We start from the raw sequence: 26,226 nt of genomic DNA on the forward strand, positions 1-26,226 counted from the left end.
TAGATTATTAAAATCATTTATTTTAAAAATCTGAATATTACTCTCTCTCTATACATATATATATATATATATAATCACATCTTTACTTGATACATACAAACATTTCAACATCAGATTCACATTTCACGTTTTAAATATACATTTATTTTGCCAAAGTACATTCAAAAGATTAGCAGACCAGACCAGAGCCTAGCCATCATCCACACCGTAGCCCTTCTGCAGTATCTCTGAGTGGTGCAACTCAGGACCCAGTGCTGGAATTCTTCACTGTCTACTGGCTTCACTCTGAGCAGAGCAGACACTCACTGACGCTGCCCTGCTCCTCCTCACTACACGGAGCCATTGTAGCTGGAGTACCAGTCTCTTTAGCTATCATTCCACTCCTTGCCAAAGAGACTGGCCATTCGGCAATCTTCAAATATGAACATTATATCATCACTAATGAGCTCGAAGAGATCAGATGATTTGATCCTGATTTTCTAACCCTCACAGCTATCCTCCAGTCACAATGTTTAATGCAAATTAGACTGATTGGAAAACTTCATTCATACATGCGATTGGAAACATTGGGCTTTCTGACGTAATACATGTCATTGTAAACATACATTTGGCGCTGGGAGAACAGAGGATTTACGTTTATTTCATGTTTACCACCAGCCAATGTGATCGCGTCACACCAGAGAAGCTCTTGCCATTCAAACTTCCCCAGCAGTTCATTGTGAATGCTGTAGCCTATTTCATATCCAGCAAGCAAGAGCAAGGCACTTGAGAAACACCCAAAAATATATTTTCTATTTCTCAAAATAAGTGACCAAACTATTGTATATTGCTACTGCTGGGACGTTGGGCTAGGCTACTGGTTCAAGAGCTATAAAAGGAATACAGAGGATGGAAAAGGCCCCAGTGGAGATGCCAGCTGAGATGCATGAATTGCACAAGAAGGGAATAGTGAAGACAGATGTGTAAATTTGAAATTAATCCACAGGCTGGGCTATTAATCCACCAATTTTAATTCTATATGGTGTCAAATTTGCACCCACCTCATGTTCCAGAACGTTGCCATGGAAAATATGAATGTTGTTTCCAACTACCAATCAGCAACTGCGCTGTAAATCCGGCTGCATATTGAACGTTGAGATTGCCCAAAAGGCCAGTCTCTTTGGCAATGACAAGGAGTGGCAAGGAGTGGAATGTTCGCTAGAGACTGGTACCCAGGCTAAAGCCGTTGTATACAGAGACTGAAATATCTCTGCTACTACCGCTCTCATCTCCATTAGGATGTCCCCTCTGGGGGCTTTATAGGTTCAAAATGGACACACAAGCTACATTAATAGTTTTTTCAGAGTAAAAAGCACAAACATGGATGTTTTTTTGCGCTCATCTGATCCCGAGACAGATATAGCCCATGTTAATTTTGTAAAATGAGAAATAGGGATCGACTGCATATAGAAAATACACCTCTTTGGCTTTGAAATTAAGGGCACAGACTTTAGTCAGAAGTAGTGCACTAGAAAGGGATCCTATGTGTAGATGAGGTCAACAGACCTAAAAAGGTCACAGGTCATCCATGGTAGGTGGAGGGCCCGTCCCCGTCCAGGATGTCTCTAGTAACCGGCCTCTCTCTCCGGTTCTGACCAGTCCCTAACCTCTTCAGCGGGTCCGATGTGCCAGGCCGCAGCCAGGGCTCCGTGGCAACCGTCTCCACAGACACACGCCTGTCCGGGTGGTATGGGGTGGACCGCAGCGAGAGGTGGTCCCCTTCATCGGCTGACAGCCCTCCTGGAGACCAGAGAGCCTTGTCATTCACACAGAAAGACACCTGATGGCCCAATCCTAACGTGAGATACCTAGATCTGCATTTATCATGTCATTTATTTTAGAAAGGAATCTACCAAAAAGCCTCTATTATGTTGCAGCAGTGAATGATTTGCAGTTCTTAAGGAGGTTAAGGTGCGTTAAGGATGAGGACAACCTTGTCCTCTCTACCTCTATTCAGTTATATATAAAGCGCAGGAGGCTGCTGAGGCGAGGACACTCATAATAATAGCTGGAATGGAGTGAATGAAATGTTATTAAAACACATGGAAACTGTGTATTTGACGTGTTCAATAGCATTGTATTCATTCTGTTCCAGCCATTACTATGAGCCCGCCCAATTAAGGTGCAACCGGCAGCCTGTGATCTATAGCCATGCCATCATAGAACGCTCTTCCACTAGAGGTTACTGTATGACAGTGCCTCTCCTCTTTCTAAAGATCTAGTTTAACTATACTGTGTATGTGTGTGTATATATATATATATATATATATATATATATATATATATATATATAGTGCCTTGCGAAAGTCCGGCCCCCTTGAACTTTGCGACCTTTTGCCACATTTCAGGCTTCAAACATAAAGATATAAAACTGTATTTTTTTGTGAAGAATCAGCAACAAGTGGGACACAATCATGAAGTGGAACGACATTTATTGGATATTTTAAACTTTTTTAACAAATCAAAAACTGAAAAATTGGACGTGCAAAATTATTCAGCCCCTTTACTTTCAGTGCAGCAAACTCTCTCCAGAAGTTCAGTGAGGATCTCTGAATGATCCAATGTTGACCTAAATGACTAATGATGATAAATACAATCCACCTGTGTGTAATCAAGTCTCCGTATAAATGCACCTGCACTGTGATAGTCTCAGAGGTCCGTTAAAAGCGCAGAGAGCATCATGAAGAACAAGGAACACACCAGGCAGGTCCGAGATACTGTTGTGAAAAAGTTTAAAGCCGGATTTGGATACAAAAAGATTTCCCAAGCTTTAAACATCCCAAGGAGCACTGTGCAAGCGATAATATTGAAATGGAAGGAGTATCAGACCACTGCAAATCTACCAAAACCTGGCCGTCCCTCTAAACTTTCAGCTCATACAAGGAGAAGACTGATCAGAGATGCAGCCAAGAGGCCCATGATCACTCTGGATGAACTGCAGAGATCTACAGCTGAGGTGGGAGACTCTGTCCATAGGACAACAATCAGTCGTATATTGCACAAATCTGGCCTTTATGGAAGAGTGGCAAGAAGAAAGCCATTTCTTAAAGATATCCATAAAAAGTGTCGTTTAAAGTTTGCCACAAGCCACCTGGGAGACACACCAAACATGTGGAAGAAGGTGCTCTGGTCAGATGAAACCAAAATTGAACTTTTTGGCAACAATGCAAAACGTTATGTTTGGCGTAAAAGCAACACAGCTGAACACACCATCCCCACTGTCAAACATGGTGGTGGCAGCATCATGGTTTGGGCCTGCTTTTCTTCAGCAGGGACAGGGAAGATGGTTAAAATTGATGGGAAGATGGATGGAGCCAAATACAGGACCATTCTGGAAGAAACCCTGATGGAGTCTGCAAAAGACCTGAGACTGGGACGGAGATTTGTCTTCCAACAAGACAATGATCCAAAACATAAAGCAAAATCTACAATGGAATGGTTCAAAAATAAACATATCCAGGTGTTAGAATGGCCAAGTCAAAGTCCAGACCTGAATCCAATCGAGAATCTGTGGAAAGAACTGAAAACTGCTGTTCACAAATGCTCTCCATCCAACCTCACTGAGCTCGAGCTGTTTTGCAAGGAGGAATGGGAAAAAATGTCAGTCTCTCGATGTGCAAAACTGATAGAGACATACCCCAAGCGACTTACAGCTGTAATCGCAGCAAAAGGTGGCGCTACAAAGTATTAACTTAAGGGGGCTGACTAATTTTGCACGCCCAATTTTTCAGTTTTTGATTTGTTAAAAAAGTTTGAAATATCCAATAAATGTCGTTCCACTTCATGATTGTGTCCCACTTGTTGTTGATTCTTCATAAAAAAATACAGTTTTATATCTCTATGTTTGAAGCCTGAAATGTGGCAAAAGGTCGCAAAGTTCAAGGGGGCTGAATACTTTCGCAAGGCACTGTATATATATATATATATATATATATACACACATATATATACATACATACACAGTACCAGTCAAAAGTTGACACACCTACTCAATTTATTTTTACTATTTTCTACATTGTAAAATAATAGTGAAGACATCAAAACTATGAAGTAACACATATGGGATAATGAAGTAACCAAAAAAGTACTAAATAAATTTGACCAAGAAGGAGAGTGATGGAGTTCTGCATCAGATGACCTGGCCTCCACAATCACCTGACCTCAACCCAATTGAGATGGTTTGGGATGAGTTGCACCGCAGAGTGAAGGAAAAGCAGCCAACAAGTGCTCAACATAAGTGGGAACTCCTTCAAGACAAAATAAAAAAGCATTCCTCATGAAGCTGGTTGAGAGAATGCCAAGAAAGTACAAGCTGTCATCAAGGCAAATGGTAGCTACTTTGAAGAATGTTGTTTAACAGTTTTTTGGTTACTACATGATTCCATGTGTTATTTCATAGTTTATGTCTTCACTATTATTTTACAATGTAGAAAATAGTAAAAATAAAGAAAAACCCTGGAATGAGTAGGTGTGTCCAAATGTTTGACTTTTGTTGTCTCTTGGCGTCTTTCCAATATATATATTTTTTTATTTGGGCTCCCGAGTGGCGCAGCGGTCTAAGGCACTGCGTCACTTCAGTCCCTGGTTCGAATCCAGGCTGCATCACATCCAGACGTGATTAGGAGTCCCATATGGCGGCGCACAATTGGACCAGCGTAGCCGGGGTAGGCCGTCAGGGTAAATAAGAATTTGTTCTTAACTGACTTGCCTTGTTAAATAAAAGGTTAAATAATTACATATTTTTTAAATGTAGAATTGAATGTCCTTGTCAATAACTGTTCTGTACTTTAATGTAATAAAGTAAACCACAAAGACATGTGATGTCACTCTCACCTGATCTCCAGTTGTGGTCGTTGAAGTCATCCAGTCTGCGGATGCGTCTCTGGTTGCGGTCCTTAACCCCCTCAATGTTCAGGCTGGCCACAGAGAATAGAGACTGGGCATCCGGTTGGCCCTCGTCATCCCTCTGACCACCGGGAGTCACCATGTCCTGGACCACAACATGGAAACATCACAACATCTCTGAGTACAGCAGGTTACTAAAGATTACGGGTTACTAAAGACTACAGAGAGAATATACACTTGTCCATGACACAAACTGTTCACATCCCTCTTGTTAGTGGAGAGAACATTTTGCAGGTCTTATGTCTTCATGCGATATCTGAGTGACTCAACAAAATCGATGGGCTAAAAAATGTTAGCTAACATGGGCTAGTTGATAAACTGGACATTTCTGCAACGACTGACATGAAGAGGAAAACTGCTGCTGGACTACCCAGCTTGGGTGAGTTGAAAGCCTGATCGTGTTCCTTCCCCCCATCAAATGTGTGTGTTCATCTCCCCTTATCTTCTAATTCTAAAACCTAGAAAAGAGGGACGGTTGTGTTTTATCTTCACTAGAATCCTTTCCCCAATGCCTGTGTCAAATGGTGGACATGAATGGACTCATTAAAGAGCTGTTGAAGTGGCACTAATTATGTGATGAGGGCTCTTTCTTTCACTCCTCTGGAATAGACTCTTACATCCTCAAAGTCTCTTCTCCTGGCAGGCCTCCTGCTCTCCCTCTCCTGGGCTAAGGGCTGTCTGGACTTCAGGTTAACCTGGGCTTGCGTTGGGGATGGGGACCCTGCGTCACCATTGGGGTAATCTGAGGACACGGCACAGTAACACATTTACAAACAAGCAAGGTTGGATGACTGAATTGCTATTACTCCCAAGTCTCTTTAAAATGAACCTGCTACAGCAGTGGTAAAAACTATGAGGGCAATATTGGGGGGTTAACACTATAGCAGCTGCAGCACATTCCCTTCCTACCTTCCTCTCTCAGTCCGGTCTTGCTAAACCCACCATGCAGCTGGCACAGGCTCTCTGCCCTCTCGCAGGACTGGCACCAGCTGTGTGGGTGCCATTGGCTTCACATGTGCCGTGTTGGCACTGGCAGCTACCCAGATCGTGCCCAATGCCCCTCCCATCAATTGGCTGTGGTGTAGCGTGTGTGTGTTCATCCCATATCCACTTCATTGTAATACTGTACCCCAATGTATCACTATTAATTTCTATCCAGTAAGCACATCCTCAGGAGAATATTTGTTCAGTCACTGACAACACCAGGCCACATCTCTAAAAAAAAGCAGGCTGTATGCCCAGCAGGCTCACCAATAAAAGCGCTCTCTGACTCCAATAAAGAGACTCTCTGGTGGTCTTGGCCTGGCTTCTCCCTCTGACAGGATAGACACAGAATAACAGCCAGTCACACCTATAAAAATCTCAGTCTGGACAAAGTCAGACAGGAGTGGCCAGAGGAAGCTGGCTCAGATGTAACAAGAGAACAGTGAACTCACAGGATGATAACGAGGCTGTCGCTCCACATACGGCTCAAAGAAGTCTGTCAGGATGGGAGAGACACATTAAGAACAGTGTGTGTGTCTCTCTCTCTCTGCCTGTGCGTGCGAGACTGACCTGACTCTTCTCCTCTCCTCATGTTCCTGATCCTGCGTTGTTGCTCCCTGAGCAGAGCCTGCTGCTGGATGTCCAGACTGTGTTCATCAATGGGGGGGTCAGGGTACACATGATGCACCTCCTCACGAGATGCGCTGTCTATAAAACACACACACACACCTTGGTCCCTGCCTTCAGGATTACCACCTCCTCACCATGACACAGATGTCAGGCAGTGCAGCGGTGGTCATGTGTACGGATGCAGCACTAATGGTGGATGCAGATTAGTCTATCACAGTGGATTTCCTCCCACACCAGCCAATCAGAGGGACTCTCTCTGGCCAGTGTCCACTATGATGAGAGGCTAAGCTCTGTATTACAGTATAGGCTCAGCTGCGGCCAAGATTAAACTGATAGTCGACCTCTAACAGAAAACATCCTTTGTCCTCAACCCCTCCATCAGTCTACACTGAGTGTAAAAAACATTAGGAACTTTAGGAGCTCTTTCCATGAGACTGACCAGGTGAATCCAGGTTAAAGCTATGACCCCTTATTGATGTCACTTGTTAAATCCACTTCAAATCAGTGTAGATGAAAGGGAGTAGACAGGTTAAAGAATGATTTTTAAACCTTGAGACAATTGAGACATGGATTGTGTATGTGTGCCATTCAGAGGGTGAATTGGCAAGACAAAATATTTAAGTGCCTTTGAACGGGGTATGATAGTAGGTGCCAGGCGCACCGGTTTGAGTGTCAAGAACTGCAAAGCTGCTAGGTTTTCAACACAACAGTTTCCCATGTGTTTCAAGAATGGTTCACCCCCCCAGCCAACAAGCATAGAAGTCAGCATGGGCCAGCATGCCCTGACAAATCAAGGCTGTTCTGAGGGTAAAAGGGGGTGCAACTCAATAATATGAAGGTGTTCCTAATGTTTTGTACACTCGGTGTATACGCTGAGGCAGTGCCATGGTGACTCAGCTACTCCGCAGTCTAGACACTGAGCAGTGAGCTACAGATGGACTGTAAGGAACATAATTGTTGTGTCAAGACATGACAACCATACTTGAGCATGACTGTACCCCAACTTCTCCGCAAAGGGAGAGGAAGACATAGGCCGACTCTGAGGTAGGCCTCTGGAGAGCTATAGTACTGGAGGCAAGAGATGTTCTGCTCACACACACACAACAGCAATGTGTTTCCACTCACTGGAGTATACACACACTGGCGGACTTGCCATTAGGCAGAGCCGGCAATTGCCTCAGGCCTCGAATCAAGGTGCCCCGTGAGCTGGGCATATATATTTTTTTATATACAAATAAGAAATCTACAATGCTCCACTTGAGGCATAAGAAATAATAAAAACAAATCCCCACCCAAATGTCTGTTTAAGCTAGAGATGTCTGTATTTTTGTTGACCTTCCGAATCTCAGGTGGAAGGTGGCCGACCTACAGAGGTGTTTGTCAGACCAGGAGACAGCATCCCGAAGATGCTCATGAAAACATCTGTAGCGAACACAATGGTGATCTCCGTGTTTCTCTCTGTCCCCCACAAGTGCCATGGGACTCGTCTGAAGGTACCGGGCTGAAAATTGAATCGATGTGAATAGGGTAATTCCACAGCAATAACAATTAACATTTTCCTGCGCTTTCTTATATCTATCAGATATAGGACAGACTTCAAAACATAATTCGTTTTGATATTATTTTTGACTGTTATTCAATGCGTTTCTATGGGCTAACCGCAATAAGGCCAAATTCAATGTTACATCAAATCATTTTTATACTACAGGGGTCCTAAAATTCAAAATTAAACAGCTAAATGATCCTTGGTATGACCATCTTAAAACAATTCCATATGTTAGCTTAATAGAAACCTAGCCCCAGGCCCTTAGACTCTAGGAGGATCCAATACACATTTATTTAGTAAAAAGACTGCTGATAATATTACCATTGTCGTCAAGGCAGAGGACATGTATGTGTAGCCCATGTATCTGATGCTGTCTGGCTAAAAATATTATGGTATGTCATACTATTTTGGGCCAGACAGAATCAGATACATGGGCTACATATGGTAAAACAGCGGGCACTGTTTCGCTCTATAGGATGCTTTCTCTGGTGAGATAGTTTCAGTCACTTGCGAATTGAAGCAAAATTGGCAGGTGCATAGTGCACTGTTCAGATGCTGGAATTATTTTGGATGAATGTACAAAAGGTAACCTACATTTTGAATTGATTTGTTTGACAATCAGATGAAAACATCATGACTGGTTGTTGTCGTGGCACATTAAAAGGTAATACACTTGTACAGTTAAATTACATGTCTTTACTACAAATTCCATAAATCAAATCTGAGGAGGGATGGGGGCTCAGAATGGCCTCTACCGCCGGCATCCAAATCACAAAATCTGCCCCTGTATACATAATAAAGGCATACAATGTTGTCATCACTCTGTAATGTACAGGCACACTAATGTACAGACCCTTCGCTAAGCCAGCCCCAGAATTTTGGCCAACCAATCACAGCGCTCCAATCGATAGCAACTGTCGTCCTCGGACAACTCATGTTTGAAGCACATGATAGCCATTGAGGGTATTACAAAAACTGAGAACGGTCATCTAAAAACAAATGGTTTAAATGGCTAAATAATGTAACAGTGCACCAGTTATCCTTGCTACTGTGATTCCTGAAACGCAGAGCCTGTTGGAGTATTTTTAGATCCTGAAATGATACTTTTGTTACATTGTTTGCTAGCTCAGCTGGTTTGCTAGCTAGTTCTCAGTCTTATTGACCACCTAACATTGCTAACACTAGCTAGGTAGCTGGCAAGTTAATATACCTTGTTTTTTCTAAATGTACGCTAGCTAGCCATGTTATGAATAAAACCCTAATCTGCTGTCGACATCAGGATATGATTTGTGAGAGCACTAATTAGCGCCAAAGGGGGTTAGTAGCTTTGGCTTCATGCCAACAGTGCTTTCAGAACCTTCCAGTGGCTAGCCACACTACAACCTTCATTTGACCAGGTTCCCCTGAAGCAATTGTAATGACAGTCCACCACAACATACCAGAAAACCTCCTGATTAGCAAAGGGTAGGTAGTCTGTGTTCAACATTTTGAGATCATTGTGAGGGGATTTCACCAGTGGTTAGATGGGGGAATTGGGCCTCCGGTGGGAAGGTTGTCTGAGGTTGCAACAGTAACCGAGTGGGACGGAGGGGATCAATTGTTGTGGGGAAGGGTCAATTTTTGTTGTACACATAGATAGGGCTTGGGCTTGTCTAGCACCTACTTGGGAATGTTTGTGTGTCTCTACGTGTTCTCTGGACCCTCAAATAAACTCAGCACTGGGAATCCATTCAAAGGCAATTTCCTTTGATTCAGCCCTGTGTTCTCTCCCTCTGTGTTTATGCGTCCAAACTGTCCGTTACCGATGGATGGCTTTTAAGATGAGTCAACCAATGACCTCATGAGAGTAATGCCATAGCGTGGCGGAGAGGAGACGGAAAGGAGACTTGATGAGGGCTGCACATCCAGCCAAGCTAAACAGAATAGTTGAGCCATGATGCCAGGGTAGTTCAGTATGGTGTGTGTTTCATTTAGCTCCATCAACAGCCAACGGCATCATAGCAGAAGGATTCCTGACCATAAACAACAGGATTCCACAATGACAGTCACCTTGGCAACTAGAGAACACAGAATCCCTCAACAACAAAAAAGATCTTAGATTAAATTTACAGAGCAGATGGGCAGCAGCAGGAATGAACTAAGCCTTGGCAATGGATCATAGAGTTTATCTTATAGGAAAAAAAAATGGGTATAGGCTTGTAATTGCATGGGATGTACAGTGCATTCGGAAAGTTCAGGCCCCTTGACTTTTTCCTTATTTTGCTATGTTGCAGCCTTATTCTAAAATTGATTAAATATGGTTTTCCCTCATCAATCTACACACAATATCCCATAATGACAAAGCAAAAACAGGTTTTATAAGTTTTTGCAAATGTATTAAAAAAATATATATAAAAAAAATAAAAAAAATGGGGAAATCACATTTACATAAGTATTCAGACCATTTCCTCAGTACTTTGTTGAAGCACCTTTGGCAGCGATTACAGCCTCGTGTCTTATTGGGTATGACGCTAAAAGCTTGGCGCACCTGTATTTGGGGAGTTTCTCCCATTTTTTTCTGCAGATCCTCTCAAGCTCTGTCAAGTTAGATGGGGAGCATCACTGCACAGCTATTTTCAGGTCTCTTCAGAGATGTTCAATCAGGTTCAAGTCCGGGCTCTGGCTGAGCCACTCAAGGACATTCAGAGACTTGTCGCGAACCCACTTCTGCGTTGTCTTGGCTATGTGCTTAGGGTTGTTGTCCTGTTGGAAGGTGAATCTTCACCCCAGTCTGAGGTGCTGAACACTCTGGAGAAGGTATTCATCAAGGATCTCTCTGTACGTTGCTCCGTTCATCTTTCCCTCAATCCTGACTAGCCTCCCAGTCCCTGCCACTGAAAAACATCCCCACAGCATGATGCTGCTGCCACCACCATGCTTCACTGTAGGGATGGTGCCAGGTTTCCTCCAGATGTGACGCTTGGCATTCAGGCCAAAAGTTCACACTTGTTTTCATCAGACCATCAAATCTTGTTTCTCATGGTCTGAGTCCTTTAAGTGCCTTTTGGCAAACTCCAAGCGGGCTGTCATGTGCCTTTTACTAAGGAGTGGCTTCCGTCTGGCCACTCTACCATAAAGAGCTCTGGAGCAGGTTTTCGTCAAGGATCTCTGTACTTTGCTCCATTCATCTTTCGAGCCTAACTAGTCTCCCAGTCCCTGCCGCTGAAAAATATCCCCACAGCATGATGCTACCACCACTCTCCACCGTAGGGATGGTATTGGCCTGGTGATGAGCGGTGCCTGGTTTCCTCCAGACATGACGCTTGACATTCAGGCCAAATAGTTCAATCTAGGTTTCATCAAACCAGAGAATCTTGTTTCTCCTGGTCTGAGAGTCCTTTAGGTGCCTTTTGGCAAACTCCAAGCGGGCTGTCATGTGCCTTTTACTGAGGAGTGGCTTCCATCTGGCCACTCTACCATAAAGGCCTGATTGGTGGAATGCTGCAGGGATGGTTGTCCTTCTGGAAAGTTCTCCCATCTCCACAGAGGAACTATGGAGCTTTGTCACAGTGACCATCAGGTTCTTGGTCACCTCCTTGACCTTCTTTATTTTAACTATTTTCCACATTGTAGAATATTAGTGAAGACATCAAAACTATGAAATAACACGTGAAATCATGTAGTAACCCAAAAAGTGTTAAATAAAATCTAAATATATTTCATATTCTTCAAAGTAGTGCTTTGATGACAGCTTTGCACACTCTTGGCATTCTCTCAACCAGCTTCACCTGGAATGCTTTTCCAACAGTCTTGAAGGAGTTCCCACATTTGCTGAGCACTTGTTGGCGGCTTTTCCTTTACTCTGCGGTCCAACTCCTCCCAAACCATCTCAATTGGGGTGAGTTTAGGAGATTATGGAGGCCAGGTCATCTGATGCAGCAGTGAAGGGGTCTGAATACTTTCAAAATGCACTGTACGCTGTCAATTAACCTCTATATTTGATCTGGGGAGGGCATCAATAAGAGAATGAGAACTGAGAGGGAGAAGACACATGTCCAGTTATAGTATAAAGAGTGTGTCATTGACTTACCTCTGTATTTGAGCTGGTTGAACTCCCTGATGTTCTGCATGTTGACATGGGAATCTGCAGCAGCCGTTCCAGAGTTGGGTCTTCTGGACGACCCCTGGGCTCTGATGAGTGCCATCTCAAACACGTCCCCATGGGGGCGCCCTCTGCGCCTGGGCACAACACAGAATGGAACATCAACACGCCACAGTCGCCCCTATAAAATATGTATGTTTTGTTTGCAACCATACACTGATGAGCATACAGCTTACAGAACAAACAAGTACCTGGTAAATCAGTTTTTTCAATTAACATGGATTACAGTGTATTGTTCCAGGGATGAGTCAGAATAAAGCTATAGTACCTGGGCCTGTGGATGTTCGACACTTTCAAGTGTTTATTTCAGACCCGAAGCAGGCATGATGGGGTATTCAGCATAGGTTGCTTATACGACCTGAGGAAAGCCTTCTAACTGGCAGAGGCTCAAAGATGTATTCTCCAGTGCTCTTAAGGTGCACTAGTGTTTGAATACATGCAGCACTTTGAAGAGCCATGCGTGACCAGAGCAAAGTTCTGTTATTGAAGGCAAGGGCATTCACCATTCATGAAATGTTTGTTCCTCCTGAACATACCCTGGGCAATAAGGACAAGACTGTTCAAGGTAAATGGTTTATATTTGTCAACGTGACCTACTGTGGCCCTGGTGTTACTGTAAGGGGTGTGTCTATCCTGCCTACCTGGTGGAGATGGGTGTGTCTGTCTCCTCTCTGTCACTCTGCAGCAGCTGCCCCTCCAGCCGTCTCTGTTCGCTCCGCAGCTGCCTCCGCAGCGTGGACAACTCACTGATCACACCCTGCTGCTGGTCCTCTGGCAGGGAGATGGACAGGTAGAGACAGACAGAACGTGGAGAAAGGGAAATAAACATAGTTGAGAGAAGATATCAGTAAAGTCAGGTCTGTCAGTGGTCTATCGCAGTGCTAAGGCAAAAACCAAAACGCGCACACAGGGGGGGCCCCAGGAACGAGTTTGGGGAACCCTGCTCTTTCTAACCTGTGGCTCGGAGCTGGTTTCTCCTGGCAGGTACAGGTGGAGAGTGTGGTGCTGACAAGGAACGCTCCTGGGGACACAAGGAACAAGGAGAGTGAGTGTGTATGTGTGTGTCTCTGCAGGGGTTAGGGTTGAGCCAGGGTGTGGACATGAAGCCTCTGCCCAGGCTTTGCTGAAGCATCGTACAACGCCTGGATCGGTATTTTACGTATCAGCTTACAACATCATAGGTTATAGCAATCTGGTGCCTGACTGCACAGTCCATTAAGTGGCACACAACCATTGTTAATTGCATGCCATGTCTGAGCAGGCGAACGCGACCAGGGTTATGGCTAGGGTTAAGCCAGGGTGTGGATATGAAGCTAGGGTTAGAGTGACTAAGTTACTTACAGACAGGGCCCTAGAGGAGAGCTGGCTGACAGCAGAGGGAGGTCTGGGAGTGAGGTGCTGCTTCCCCAGTCTCTTCTGCAGGGCTGGGATAGGTGGTGACGGATCCCTCTGACTCTGCATAAAGGACATGGCACAACTCCCACTCAGACGGCTAACAACACCAAGTAGTTTCTACAGTATCCAGTCTCTTCTGAACATGTTACACACCTCTTCCTTTCGCGCATGTCTTTCCCTCTCAACCTGCTGTCTCAGGGTCTTGCTCTCACGCTCTTCCTCCTCCCTGCTCTTCCTGTCTGCCTCCTTACGGCGCTCCTCAGCCTGGCGGATCAGCTCTTCATTCTTGGCACTTTGCTAAAGCAGGGGAAAATACAGAATCCAGTTTCAATACTTGCATCCTTCAACCAATGTGGGTTCATGTATCTAATCAAAAATGATAACCTCCTCCCCACCTCGACCTCCTTCCGTTTTCTCCTCTGCTGCTCCTCCTCAAACTCCTGCTGGATAAGAACCCTCTGCTCTGCCAGCCTCTTCTCCTCCCTCTCCTCCTCCATCCTTTCACGGTCCCTCTCCTTCGCTTCCTTCCTCCTTTTCTCCTCGATCTGTCCATCACAAAACAAACAGCACTGTTCAACAGTCTGACCGTGGTCTGTGAGCACAGCCTGGATGGGCTCTTTTGAACGCCTATCAAGAACCTTTGTGGTTCTTGTTTGATCCATAGTATCCACAGATCAATAGCATGGTTCCATTATTACTCTTGTGGAGCCAGTGGAGGTGTTCTCCCTGTGTGTAGGCTGAGGGCTGTAGGGCCAGGTACCTGCTGCTTCAGGTAGTCTTTGTATGTGTCCTGATCCTGGAGTTGCTGTGGAGTAGGCTGATCACTGAACACGTTGCTACGGGCGAACTGGGACGTCTGGGCAAAGGAGAAACCTACAGGGACGGATGGAGAGGGGTGACTCATCAATTCACACACACATACATACAAAAGACCAGGACAGTGAAAACTGACATTTACAGAGTGCCTGTGAGAGTTGGGCTACCTGATATTCCCCTGGGGGTAAGTCCCCCTCCACCTCCAATCCTGCCTACAGAGCCCGGCGGCCATCTCCTGTCCCTGGACTCTGGGTTTACGTACACCTCCTTGTTGATCCTGTGCATTCTGTTCAGATCACCTGGAAACATGAAGGCATCGTTATCAGCTACAGAGAGACTTTCAATGTAGTGGTGACTCACAGCTTACGCTACAGTGCCTTCTCACACCAGGGCCAATGCAATGACAACAGAGATGTTGACAGAGAAATAACCTGGAGGCTTACATGCTGACCACAACGCCGGCGTTGTGTGCATTGCAAAATAAATGTACACATACATGTTATTCAATCATTGCACCCACACTGCTTGCGCGTGTCAATGAACTTGGTTCTATTTGTGACGCTTGACGTGCTGCAAGTCCGGCCTCTCCCATCTCCTCATTGGTTTTTAGGAGCATATATCCATGTGGGTGATTGAAAGATGAACTGAGGTCCACCATCCAGTCCAGTCGGTGGTGGTAATGCACCTTAGTTGGTTGCCAACCCCCATATAAAGTCCAAAGAAGAAGAAGAAGCCTGAAGGAGGAGAGATTACTAGAAACAAACTCGGTTTACCGTTTTATCCTTGGATTAATTGTCAGAGTAGAGGACCTTGTGCATTTCAGGCTTAAATAACAACCCAACGTTTATATACCAGGACAAATTAGCCAGCAACAGCAAGCTAGCTATCTAAATTGCCATAAATGTGTAATGCTTTTTGACCTGTCCCCAAATTAATACAGTTGGTTCAGAGTTTGTTTGGATATTTCAACCTGCATATCCTGGTTCGCATCTGGTGTGGGTGGACAAAATCAACACACGCGCGATGGAGCGGTGTGGTCAGCATGCTAGACTAAATCAAGTGACTGAAAACTAAAGGTTTCATAGACAAATTCAGAGAAGTTATAATTTTGGTTTTTACAGTTGCTACGTATGTGAATAAACCTAAATCTAACGGTAGACAGAGCAACTAAAGAGGACTAACGACTATGATAAACTCAGCAAAAAAAGAAACATCCCCTTTTCAGGACCCTGTCTTTCAAAAGATAATTCGTAAAAATCTAAATAACTTCACAGATCTTCATTGTAAAGAGTTTAAACACTGTTTCCCATGCTTGTTCAATGAACCATAAACAATTAAGACACTAACAGCTTACAGACGGTAGGCGATTAAAGTCACAGTTATGAAAACTTAGGACACTAAAGAGGCCTTTCTACACCAAAAGAAAGATGCCTAGGGTCCCTGCTCATCTGTGTGAACGTGCCTTAGGCATGCTGCAAGGAGGCATGAGGACTGCAGATGTGGCCAATCCAATAAATTGCAATGTCCATACTGTGAGACGCCTAAGTCAGCGCTACAGGGACACAGGACAGACAGTTGATCGTCCTCGCAGTGGCAGACCACGTGTAACACCTGCACAGGATCGGTACATCCGAACATCACACCTGCGGGACAGGTACAGGATGGCAACAACAACTGCCCGTGTTACACCAGGAACGCACAATCCCTCCATCAGTGCTCAGACTGTCCGCAATAGGCTGAGAGAGGCTGGACTGAGGGCTTGTAGGCCTGTTGTAAGGCAGGTCCTCACCAGATATCACCGGCAACGTCACCTATGGGCACAAACCCACCGTCGCTGGACCAGACAGGACTGGCAAACGGTGCCCTTCACTGACGTGTCGTGGTTTTGTCTCACCAGGGGGGATGGTCGGATTCGCGTTTATTGTCGAAGGAATGAGCATTACACCGAGGCCTGTACTCTGGAGTGGGATCGATTTGGAGGTGGAGGGTCCGTCATGGTCTGGGGGCGGTGCGTCACAGCGTCATCGGAATGAGCTTGTTGTCATTGCAGGCAATCTCAACGCTGTGAGTAACAGGGAAGACATCCCTGGTGGTACCCTTCCTGCAGGCTCATCCTGATATGACCCTCCAGCATGACAATGCCACCAGCCATACTGCTCTTTCTGTCCGTGATTTCCTGCAAGACAGGGATGTTAGTGTTCTGCCATGACCAGCGAAGAGCCCGGGATCTCAATCCCATTGACGGTGAGGGCTAGGGCCATTCCCCCCTGAAATGTCCAGGAACTTGCAGATGCCGTGGTGGAAGAGTGGAGAAACATCTCACAGCAAGAACTGGCAAATCTGGTGCAGTCCATGAGGAGGAGATGCACTGCAGTACTTAATGCAGCTGGTGGCCACACCAGATACTAACTGTTACTTTTGATTTTGACCCCCCCACTTTGTTCAGGGACACACTATTCCATTTATGTTAGTCACATATCTGTGGAACTTGTTCAGTTTTTGTCTCAGTTGTTGAATCTTGTTATGTTCATACAAATATTTATTTACACATGTTAAGTTTGCTGAAAATAAACGCAGTTGACAGTGAGGACGTTTATTTTTTTGCTGAGTTTATATAAAATAAAAAGGTGACGTACTGATGAGATTTCCCCTGTCGTCTTTGATAGGGGCCCCTCCTCCCCCCTTCCCCCAGGGATCATAGGCCTTCATCTCAGCCTCGATCTTGGCATCATAGCGATCCCTTTTCTCCCTCTCCTGTCTTTTTCGCTCCTCTCCTTCCTGGATCTGTGGCCAGAGGGGGGGAAGATGCCATCAAGTACTCATCATTAAATTTAATTTTAAAAAAATGTCTGAGTTAATTTGAGAGATAAGAAAAAGTAAATCTATTCAATCTGAGCTCTACAGTATGTAGGAAATGAAACGTGTTCCTCTTTTCTACTGCCCTTGTGGTATTCCTGCTGTATTCCCTTTACCTTGGAAAAGTGCTGACTCCACTCTCGCCTGATCTCTTCCTGTCAAAATATTGCAGTCTGTCACTAATCTGAATCATTGGTTTCCTGTTCCTCTGGCATCAGCAGAGGGAAACAAAACAGTCTGACGCCGCTAGCTAGCAGAGTTAGCATCTCACTAAGCCGCCCTCCACCTTCACTCTCACAGGGTCATGTTCAGTAGCGCACAACACAGCAAAACATTTGGATATTTTCCCAAATATGCAGTTATTGGTCCACATAATAATGCTGTGATGACTAAGAAACTGGATCAATATTTAATGGTTTATTCTTCACTAAAACTGGACTTAGTCAATCTTGGCCAGTTGTGAGTCCACAGAGATGGCCAGCAGAGAGAGAGAATGGGTGAAGGACAGAGAGGGAGTCAGTAAGGTGAGGTAGGGGTAAGAGGACACTTTCCTCTCAGTCTTTTATCACACTAATGAGAGTACGGCTAACACACCCCTCCATCACTCTTACCCTGTCTCCATAACACAGCTGGGGAGAAATTGAAGCCCAGACACAGCCCTTAGCCATGGTATATTAGCAAAATATCACAAACCCCAGAGGTGTCTTATTGATATTATAAACTGGTTACCTGCGTAATTAGAGCAGTAAAAAGAAATGTTTTGTCATACCCGTCGTATACGGTCTGATATACCACGGCTTTCAGCCAAATCAGCAAACAGGGCTCGAACCACCCACTTTATAATGTATCATAATGTCCTGTGATATTGTTTATGTCAATGGGATTTTCCCTTGTTTAAACAATGTTTAAATACATTTTACAATGTGTAGCCTACCTGTTGTCTCAGTGCTTCCTTGTAGTTCAACACACTCTCCTTGGACTGCTTGGGCCTCTCTCCTATCGCCCCAACACCCCGCCCAGCTCCAGGGAGGGCCACAGCATGCTGATAGGCTCCTCTGGAGAAAGACATTCAAACATTATGGGTAACCATATCAACACAATACCCCTAGTTGTGAGAGACATATAGCCTACACACAGCTCTCAATGCTTGCTTAGGGTGCCCTCTTCTGTTTCTTTAAATAACTCAAACCTGAAGTTGTGTTACTTAGCAATGAGCTGTATGAAAACAAATTTGTGTGATTGTGTGTGAGTGGGTGACTTGTGTCCAGGTCTCCAGACAATGTGGAAAGGTATGGAATTCCTGTACTAAGGACACCCACCGGGCCCCTTGATGTCCAGGTGGAGGAATCATTCCTGGAGGCAGATTTGGGAAGACCATGGGCTGCCCTCCACCTCCTTGAGGTCCATCTAAAGGGAAAGATAGGAGAACACTATATCAGTTGGATATCAAATCAACACACACACCAAAAAAAGTGTCCAAAACATTGTCAGACCTTTACTGGATTAATGAATGCAGCTACAACAGGTGTTCTCAAGCTAAGTTAGTAGATTGTCATGTTTTGGCACAGAACAGCAGCACTCACGTCTTTGCCCGGCACACACACATCACTGGATCAGAGGAGGCTGGTGAGGGGAGGACGGCTTATAATAATTAATGGAATGGTACCAAGCACATGTGTTTGAGACCATTCCATTCATTCCTTTCCAGTCTTACTATGAACCTGTCCTCCCCATTTAAAGTACAACCAGCCACCACTGCCCTGGCTGGATACCTTCCCATTTGATCAAGTATAGTGAGTATTGTCTATTGAACAATAGGAGGCATTTCTCCAGAAGTGGAGCATATTGGATGCAGTTGCTCACATACATCTGGACTGGGAGTCTGTGGAACTCATTTCCAATAAGCTGCCTGTCCATGAGCTGTATAAATCATGAGTGGGTCATATGAGCGTTACAGTGCCAAGCCCTGTTGGCCCATGATCTGGTGACATAGTGGCTTCATAATAAAATGGTAATGACCCTCCATGGAGAGTCTCGGGGGGTTTATTTAAGGCTTGGTGGATTACTCATCGCAGACAATGGAGTCACCATATATTACCAAGAGATTTCACTGACAGTGAATCACAATTGTCTGTAATAAATCTGTCTAATTTTAAGGATAGCCAGATCCTAAAACTCCTAAACTTTTCCCCAGTTGTTAACTGAGATACTAACAGTAGAGCAGATTTTTGTCCAGGGGATTCCTTGCTCCATAGTAGTAATAGGCCTCATCATACGGAGTCCTGTAGGCATCAGTTAGAGTGGGCGGCAATGGAGGAGGTAAGCTAGCAATTCTGGAAAAAGCAACACACACACACACAATTTTAGTATACACATTCAAAAAACACAACAACAACTGACCAAGTAAAGATTGACTTTTGTTACCCCATCTTGTTTCACTGTACCTTGGGGCAACTATCTCTCCCAGGGTACTAGAGAGGCTCCTGTGGAAGTCTTCATTGAGAGGGGCACCCCCAGGCACCCCCATGCCTGCCCCTAATCTCGCTCCAGCCCCCATCTCTAACCGCGGCCCCCCTGCCCCTGTTAGTTGGCCCAGGATGTTAGTGTAGTCCATTGGAGGGGAGGGGAAGGCAACACGGGGCCTACCAGGGGGACCTCTCTCCTCTGTGCCCGCCTCGGGCATCTCCTGGCAGGGCCTAGGGCTAGAGTTGGTCCCCAGGGCGTCCAGGCCTACTCCGGGTCTATAGGGGATGTCACGTCTACGGCCCTCATATTCGCGGTTCACCGCCCCAAACTGCATAATGCGGTCAGGCTGGGAGTACACGTGGAAAGAGACTATGTGACTCATGTGGGCAAAAATTTATGGAACACTTGAATACATCAGAGTGAAAGTTTAGTCACCATCTATGGTAAAGTACAAAGTAATTCAGGGGCAGAAATATATTAATCGATTATCAGTGTAATTGATTTAGAGCGATGTGAAATGTGCTGATCATGCCATTGTTGTGAGAAGGGCTACTTTCCAAAAGACTTGACAAGCTAGTCAGACATGATGCTAAGTCTTTTCTGAAAACATAAAAACCCAAGTCAAAACAGTCACTGGAAATGAGTGAACAAACAAACATCTTGTTATGACATATTTGTTTGTTTCTCCAGAGCTTGAAATTCATGATTTACATTCTGGCAAAATGTAAGAGTACACATCATTACAACATTGTTACCACCACAGCATATTTGTTAAGTCATGACCTTACATTCTCTTTCATATGGTTAACCATACTTTCATAACCCAAATGTCATACAGTATGCATTTCAAGGACAATACTGTACCTCAAAAAATATTAAACCCTTTTACCTGTTTCTCTGGGTCAATCGCCCCAGTGGCAGCAACCCTCAGCTCAAGATCCTTCTCCCTAAAAAAATCACATTTTGAAACAATTTTTAAACACTATTCACTGACATTCACGGTTTATAACCCAACATAGGGCCCTGGTCATATCTAACAACCAACTTGACCCATACTGGTGTGAAAGATACCATGAAATCTCCCCGTGTTAAACTCACTTCTTTTTGTTCCTCTGCCCCTCAGCCATCTGTTCCAGCAGCTCCTGTCTGTAGCGGTCCTTCCGCCTCTGTGTGGCCACATCCCCCTCTGTTTCCCCTGAGAAAAATCCCAACACACAACAAATAGCCGTTCAACTTAACAAGCGTGTGTTAGAGCAGGGATGGGTAAACTGTTTGGCTCGAGGGCCACATCGGGATTTCAAAATTCAACGGAGGGCCGCAGAGATTTCTTTTGGACTGATTTGTTTGTCAAAATCTTATAATTATAATTTGTAAGTTTTAGATGTTCAAGTTTGGTATGGAGTATTTTTTGGTACCCAAAATAATAATTCACCCCCCCCCAAAAATGATCCAGCAGCCGTAGTTTTCCCACCCGTGTTACAGCTAATGGCGTTTCACATTTATGTTAATTAAATTAACTTTAAATGTCCCAGACACACAGTACTGCTTTATACAAAATACAAATTGTACATTACACATTCAACATAATACATACATTACAGGTTACCTATCATTCACATTACGCACTTCTCATATGGCCACATACATAACACATCTAATGTTATTAGTTACAGCTACCGGTATATAGATATAGCCTACCTGTATCTAAAGATCAGACCTGAACACACACATGCATTAAATGAGTGTCTCCTACCGATCATGAGTCCAGTGAAAAACTGGGCCTTGTCCTTGTGGGCTGCAGACCTAGATCTCTCGGCAGTCTTCATGGCCGCTGGCATCACAGCACTGGAGAACAGTTACACCGTTACATAGACAGACAGTAGCTAGGTAAACGTCTGCAGCTCAGTTCACCCAATCAATGAACCACCTCATAAAATACATGGCCTAGCCAATCAGTACTGCTCGCAGCCCCACCCAAGTCAACCCGCACCACCACCAGCACCTCACACACTACCACAACAGGTCTGACTGCAGTCTTCTCTTTACCCAGTGACCCAGACACTAAAGAGTAAAGACCCATCACAGTCAAATCAATGCAGCTCCCCTGATGGAATTGAAGTGTGTCTGCCTGGGGCTAAAACCCAAACCTCAATGAGGGAATGCTCTCTTACACAGCTTATTGAACAGTGGTTATATTTAGAAGGACAGAAATGGCATGACAATCAAATGCAATGGAAGAACAAAATATTTTACACAGGAATGCAATAAATAAACAAGCCTGGGAGTCGGGACTAAAGATAAATCTTGTACATTACAGTTCTGCTTCCTTTGTGGTCTTCCTCAACAATCAATACAGGAACAGATCGATAGAGAGGTTTTATACACGTGATGGCCAACTCTGCTAAAGTGATTACCTTAGTGGCCATTTAATACATTTGCCCTCAATTTTAGTTAAGGAAACTGATCTAATGAGTTTAATTCCAGTGGGTCACTCAGTACTTGGGTTTTGGTGTCACCGACTGGGACTTTCTAATCCGGTCTCTGAAGTTCTCTTCATGGACAACAGGCGGCTCCACCTCCCTCCTCTCCCGCAGAACTCTGCCATAGAAAGAAAATACTCTGTTAAAATGCTTGTTTTTAATCTCAATATCAAATCATTTCTAGATAACAATTAAATACCTTACTGTGATTATTTTCAATTAAAATTGTCAAAAAGAAAGAAAAATTGCTTCTTAGCAAAGATCAATTTCTCAAGGAAGAACTTTGCTAGGACTTTTTGGGAGGGGTCTGAGTGTGGAGGAGAAACCTGAAAATGAGCTGCTATTGGCAGAGAGGTTTGGAATCCTCTTTCTTATCAGTCTCTTAACTAATTTACCGCCTGGTGTTGCCACCAGGCAGGCCAAAACAGGCTGAAAATTCAAGTGGTCTTTTCAAACTGCTAATACACTAACAGTGCATTATAATTTTCACAATATTATTCCAACCACAGTGTAGTGTGTGTATATATATATATATATATATATATACACATGAAACACAGAAAGATCATGTTTTTGACTGCACTGGGCCTTTAAACAGGAAGATTACAATGATCGCTATATATTTACAGTGTACAGAACATTTAGAACACCTTCTTGAGATGCGCTCCCCCCAATGCTTCCTTCCAACAGTTGTGTCAAGTTGGCTGGATCTCTTTTGGGTGGTGGACCATTTTTGAGACACAAGGAAACGGTTGAGCGTGAAAAACCCAGCAGCATTACAGTTCTTGACACAAACCAATGCACTTAAATCTTTGGTCTTTCCCATTCACCCTCTGAATGGCACACATACACAATCCATGTCTCAATTGTCTCAAGGCTTAAAATCATTGTTTAGCCGGTCTCCTCCCCTTCATCTACACTGATTAAAGTGGATTTAACATGTGACATCAATAAAGGATCATTGCTTTCACCTGGATCCACCAGGTCAGTCTGTCATGGAAAGAGCAGGTGTAATAATGTTTTGTACACTCAGTGTATTTCTTTACAGCGGCAGGTAGTTTGCCGACAGAAAAAAAAACATAGCTTATAGATGGGGTAGTTCTGGATCTGATCAACTCTCCTGTGAAGCACCTGTCAGGGCTGTGATGAACTATTCTCCTCTCTCTTCTCCCAGTGTACTCTGGCTCTCGGCTCCGCCTGGATCTCCCCCTCTCCAAGAACTCAAACTCCTCTTCTTCCTCCTCAGAGTTGTACTCATCCCTGTGCCTGCTTCTCCTCCTGGGCCTCCTTCTCTCCCAGCGCTCCAGGGACTCCTCTGGTCTGTGGTGCTCCCAGTGCCTCTGCCCTCGTGGGGCCTGACCCTCTGTCCCTGTCCCCCTGTCGGTTAGGGTGGCAGCGTTCCTCCTGGATGGGAGTCGCTCCCAAGGCTGGCCTCCATGGTTAAGCTGGGTGTTATGCTGGGCCTCTGGTATGGCTGGGGGAGAATAAAGTACAGTTGGACTCACAGTCTCCGGGGCCTGCACCTGTGAATCAGGAAAGAGATATGTTAAATGATCAAAATGTGGCAACATGCTGTAGGATCTTAGTCAAATGTAGCCAATAAACAGGAGACTCAAACATAAACTTATTAAAAACACATTGAATAGGTAGAGATATTTTCATAAAAAACACACATCTTATTCTAGGTATGCATAATCTATTGTTACCTGAGAGGCATATGAAAGTAGTCTCCTTATTTGCCCTGACTGTCCATTAAGGAAGAGGTTGTATTCCTTGTTTCTTTCATCTCTTAATTTGTCCTGGAGAAAGACAAGACAAACTTGCCCATCTTCAAATCACAAGCCATTCAGTTGTTTAAAAAAAATATCAATTGAACAATATTTTATTTTGCTTTATTTTACCAGGTAAACCTGATGCTAAGTTAGCTACAGCATGCCAGCATACACAAGTGTCAACTAAAGTAGTTGCTGTGGGACACCAAATCTTATCTTGCACAATCAACATTGGAAAACAAATGTCAACTATTGTACTATATCACTCCTTAAGTCATTCTAAGGTAAAAGGGCCTCTCGGTGCAATGAAAGAGGGCTTGGTCGGTATGTTTGCCAGGTCGCCATGGCCAGGCTTTCTGTTTACTCCCACTAAAATATGTCCCACACACACACACACCCACCCACCCACCCACCCACACACACACAGAGTAAATGGCTACCTTGGCAAATCTCCTCTCACCGATGGGTAAGGAGAGGCCTTGAGCCTGTGGGCCGGGTTCACCAGCATGCAGATCCTTTTTCTAAAGTTAGAGATTGGAAGGGTCAGTGTGACACGGGGAATAACAAAAGGGGGACAACGATCTGCTTTAATACACTGTCCTGTAACGATGGATCCAACCCAAACTCTGTTCTTCAAAGGAAATTCCATTTTAAAGGCTACTTTCAATAACACCTCAGCTGATGTGATGTGGACAGTTAGAGAAGGGGATTCCCTACCTTTCTTCCCTCGCCAGTAAATTCCTGCAAGTTTTTGTGAGAACTAAGAAAATGCAGTTAGAAACTTACGGTTATTTTTGTTATACCCATCATGGTACCTTAGTAAGGAACAGTATAATAGATTGTGTTCTAAACATAACTACAGCTAACCTGAGCCATATATCGTCTGTAGTCCAAACGAAGCTCTTGCTTGAGTTTTTGCTTCTTCTGCTCATATTCTGCTCCCAACTGCAAACTTAATCCTGAGCTCTCCTCTGGAAAAAAAAATCTGACTTTAATCATTAATAAGTGCTCATATCACTAGCAATTCCACAGACACACAACAAACCACACCTTGCCCCATGACAATTCAAATCAAATCAAACTTTATTTGTCACATTCCTGACAATGGTGGTGGTCATAGAACCATAGGCCACACTGTACCTCTGCCAGGGTTTGGATGTCCTCTTTGAGTTGATGCCCAGTCAAATGGAGCAGCGTTCTCCTTTACAGAGTTTACATTGTCTGACTTTGTCTGTTGCAGTGGAAAAATAAAGATAATATTGGCCATTTACTTCAATCATTTATGTAATCAAATCACTGACAACATTTGAGGAAAGCTTTTAACATGAAACTAACATTTGGCCAAACATTTGGAGTTTGCTGACCATTACTCATTATTACATTGGCACAATTACACACCTTGATTGTCATGTAAGGTGGTTCCTCCTCTTCCAAACATGCCCTCTCTTTAGCCACTTTGGCTGTATGCTCCTCCAAAAAACGATCTAGGTTATCCATTTCTGCATAAAATACAAATACATGCTCGAAATTAGGAAAAAGCTAGGATAGAGCATCTATATTTCCGTTGTTAGGCAACCAGGATACACAAAGCTAATTGGCTAACGTTAGCTAATTTGAATTACAGTCCTTGCGAAAGTTGTTCCAAAACTATTTTTTTTCTTCTTCATGCAACACGTTTAGGGAAATATTAACCCAAACCAACATGGTACCTTACCGCATGAACAATCTTTGTGACAAACAATGAATGATGAAGTGCGCTATCTGAATGAATGACCATCAAGTGGTTTCGTCAGTTCAGCAGGGTCGCGAGACTTCGCACCGCCACAAGAACTTCAATACGTTTCTTTATCAGGTTGTTTTTAAGAATCGAAAATTGTGCTTCACCACTCTAACAATAGTAACACATTGACATTATTTGGCTTTCAAATCTAAATTAAATGTACTAATTACTTTGTTTCCAAATAACAAATTAGTAAAAAGCATCTGCATTTCAAACATTCCCCAGAAGATGTCAGTATTTCGATTTGTATCACGTCGTCTGCTGTGTTGTTTGGACTCAACCATCACGTCAATGGGTGTTTTATTGAGCTGTTGGTGAATAAAAGCACGAGTTTATTTGTTAAATTCCATGCATTTCTGGGCTAATTTGATAGTTTTCTATGTAGCTATAGTCATGAACTGAATATAAATATCACC

At 44.1% G+C, this 26,226-nt stretch overlaps 1 protein-coding gene across 2 annotated transcripts; it reads right to left on the reverse strand.

Annotated features, from left to right (window-relative positions):
- cspp1a (centrosome and spindle pole associated protein 1a) lies at positions 1 to 26,077 on the reverse strand. 2 transcript variants are annotated; one of them, XM_021620242.3, is made up of 30 exons: positions 25,745 to 26,077; positions 25,429 to 25,529; positions 25,171 to 25,261; positions 24,898 to 25,001; positions 24,471 to 24,551; positions 23,965 to 24,057; positions 23,390 to 23,781; positions 22,278 to 22,376; positions 21,532 to 21,623; positions 20,877 to 20,973; positions 20,668 to 20,725; positions 19,757 to 20,124; positions 19,527 to 19,645; positions 18,632 to 18,719; positions 18,247 to 18,367; positions 17,093 to 17,240; positions 14,624 to 14,755; positions 14,401 to 14,513; positions 14,036 to 14,185; positions 13,794 to 13,937; positions 13,587 to 13,700; positions 13,200 to 13,266; positions 12,887 to 13,016; positions 12,174 to 12,322; positions 6,499 to 6,636; positions 6,381 to 6,424; positions 6,196 to 6,259; positions 5,562 to 5,686; positions 4,873 to 5,029; positions 1 to 1,779 (listed from the first exon to the last, which is right to left on the reverse strand). In XM_021620242.3, exons 2-30 carry the CDS (start codon positions 25,525 to 25,527, stop codon positions 1,562 to 1,564), a joined length of 3,795 nt encoding a protein of 1,264 aa, XP_021475917.3. In that variant the 5' UTR covers positions 25,528 to 25,529; positions 25,745 to 26,077; the 3' UTR covers positions 1 to 1,561. The 2 variants fall into 2 exon arrangements, with proteins under 2 accessions (XP_021475917.3, XP_090045627.1); XM_090189501.1 differs by lacking the exons at positions 6,196 to 6,259; positions 6,381 to 6,424.
- Positions 26,078 to 26,226: the final 149 nt, after the last annotated feature.

The sequence above is a fragment of the Oncorhynchus mykiss genome, chromosome 11 (assembly GCF_057628025.1).
Source record: "Oncorhynchus mykiss isolate SJ-2025 chromosome 11, ASM5762802v1, whole genome shotgun sequence".
Classification (NCBI taxonomy): Eukaryota; Metazoa; Chordata; class Actinopteri; order Salmoniformes; family Salmonidae; genus Oncorhynchus; species Oncorhynchus mykiss.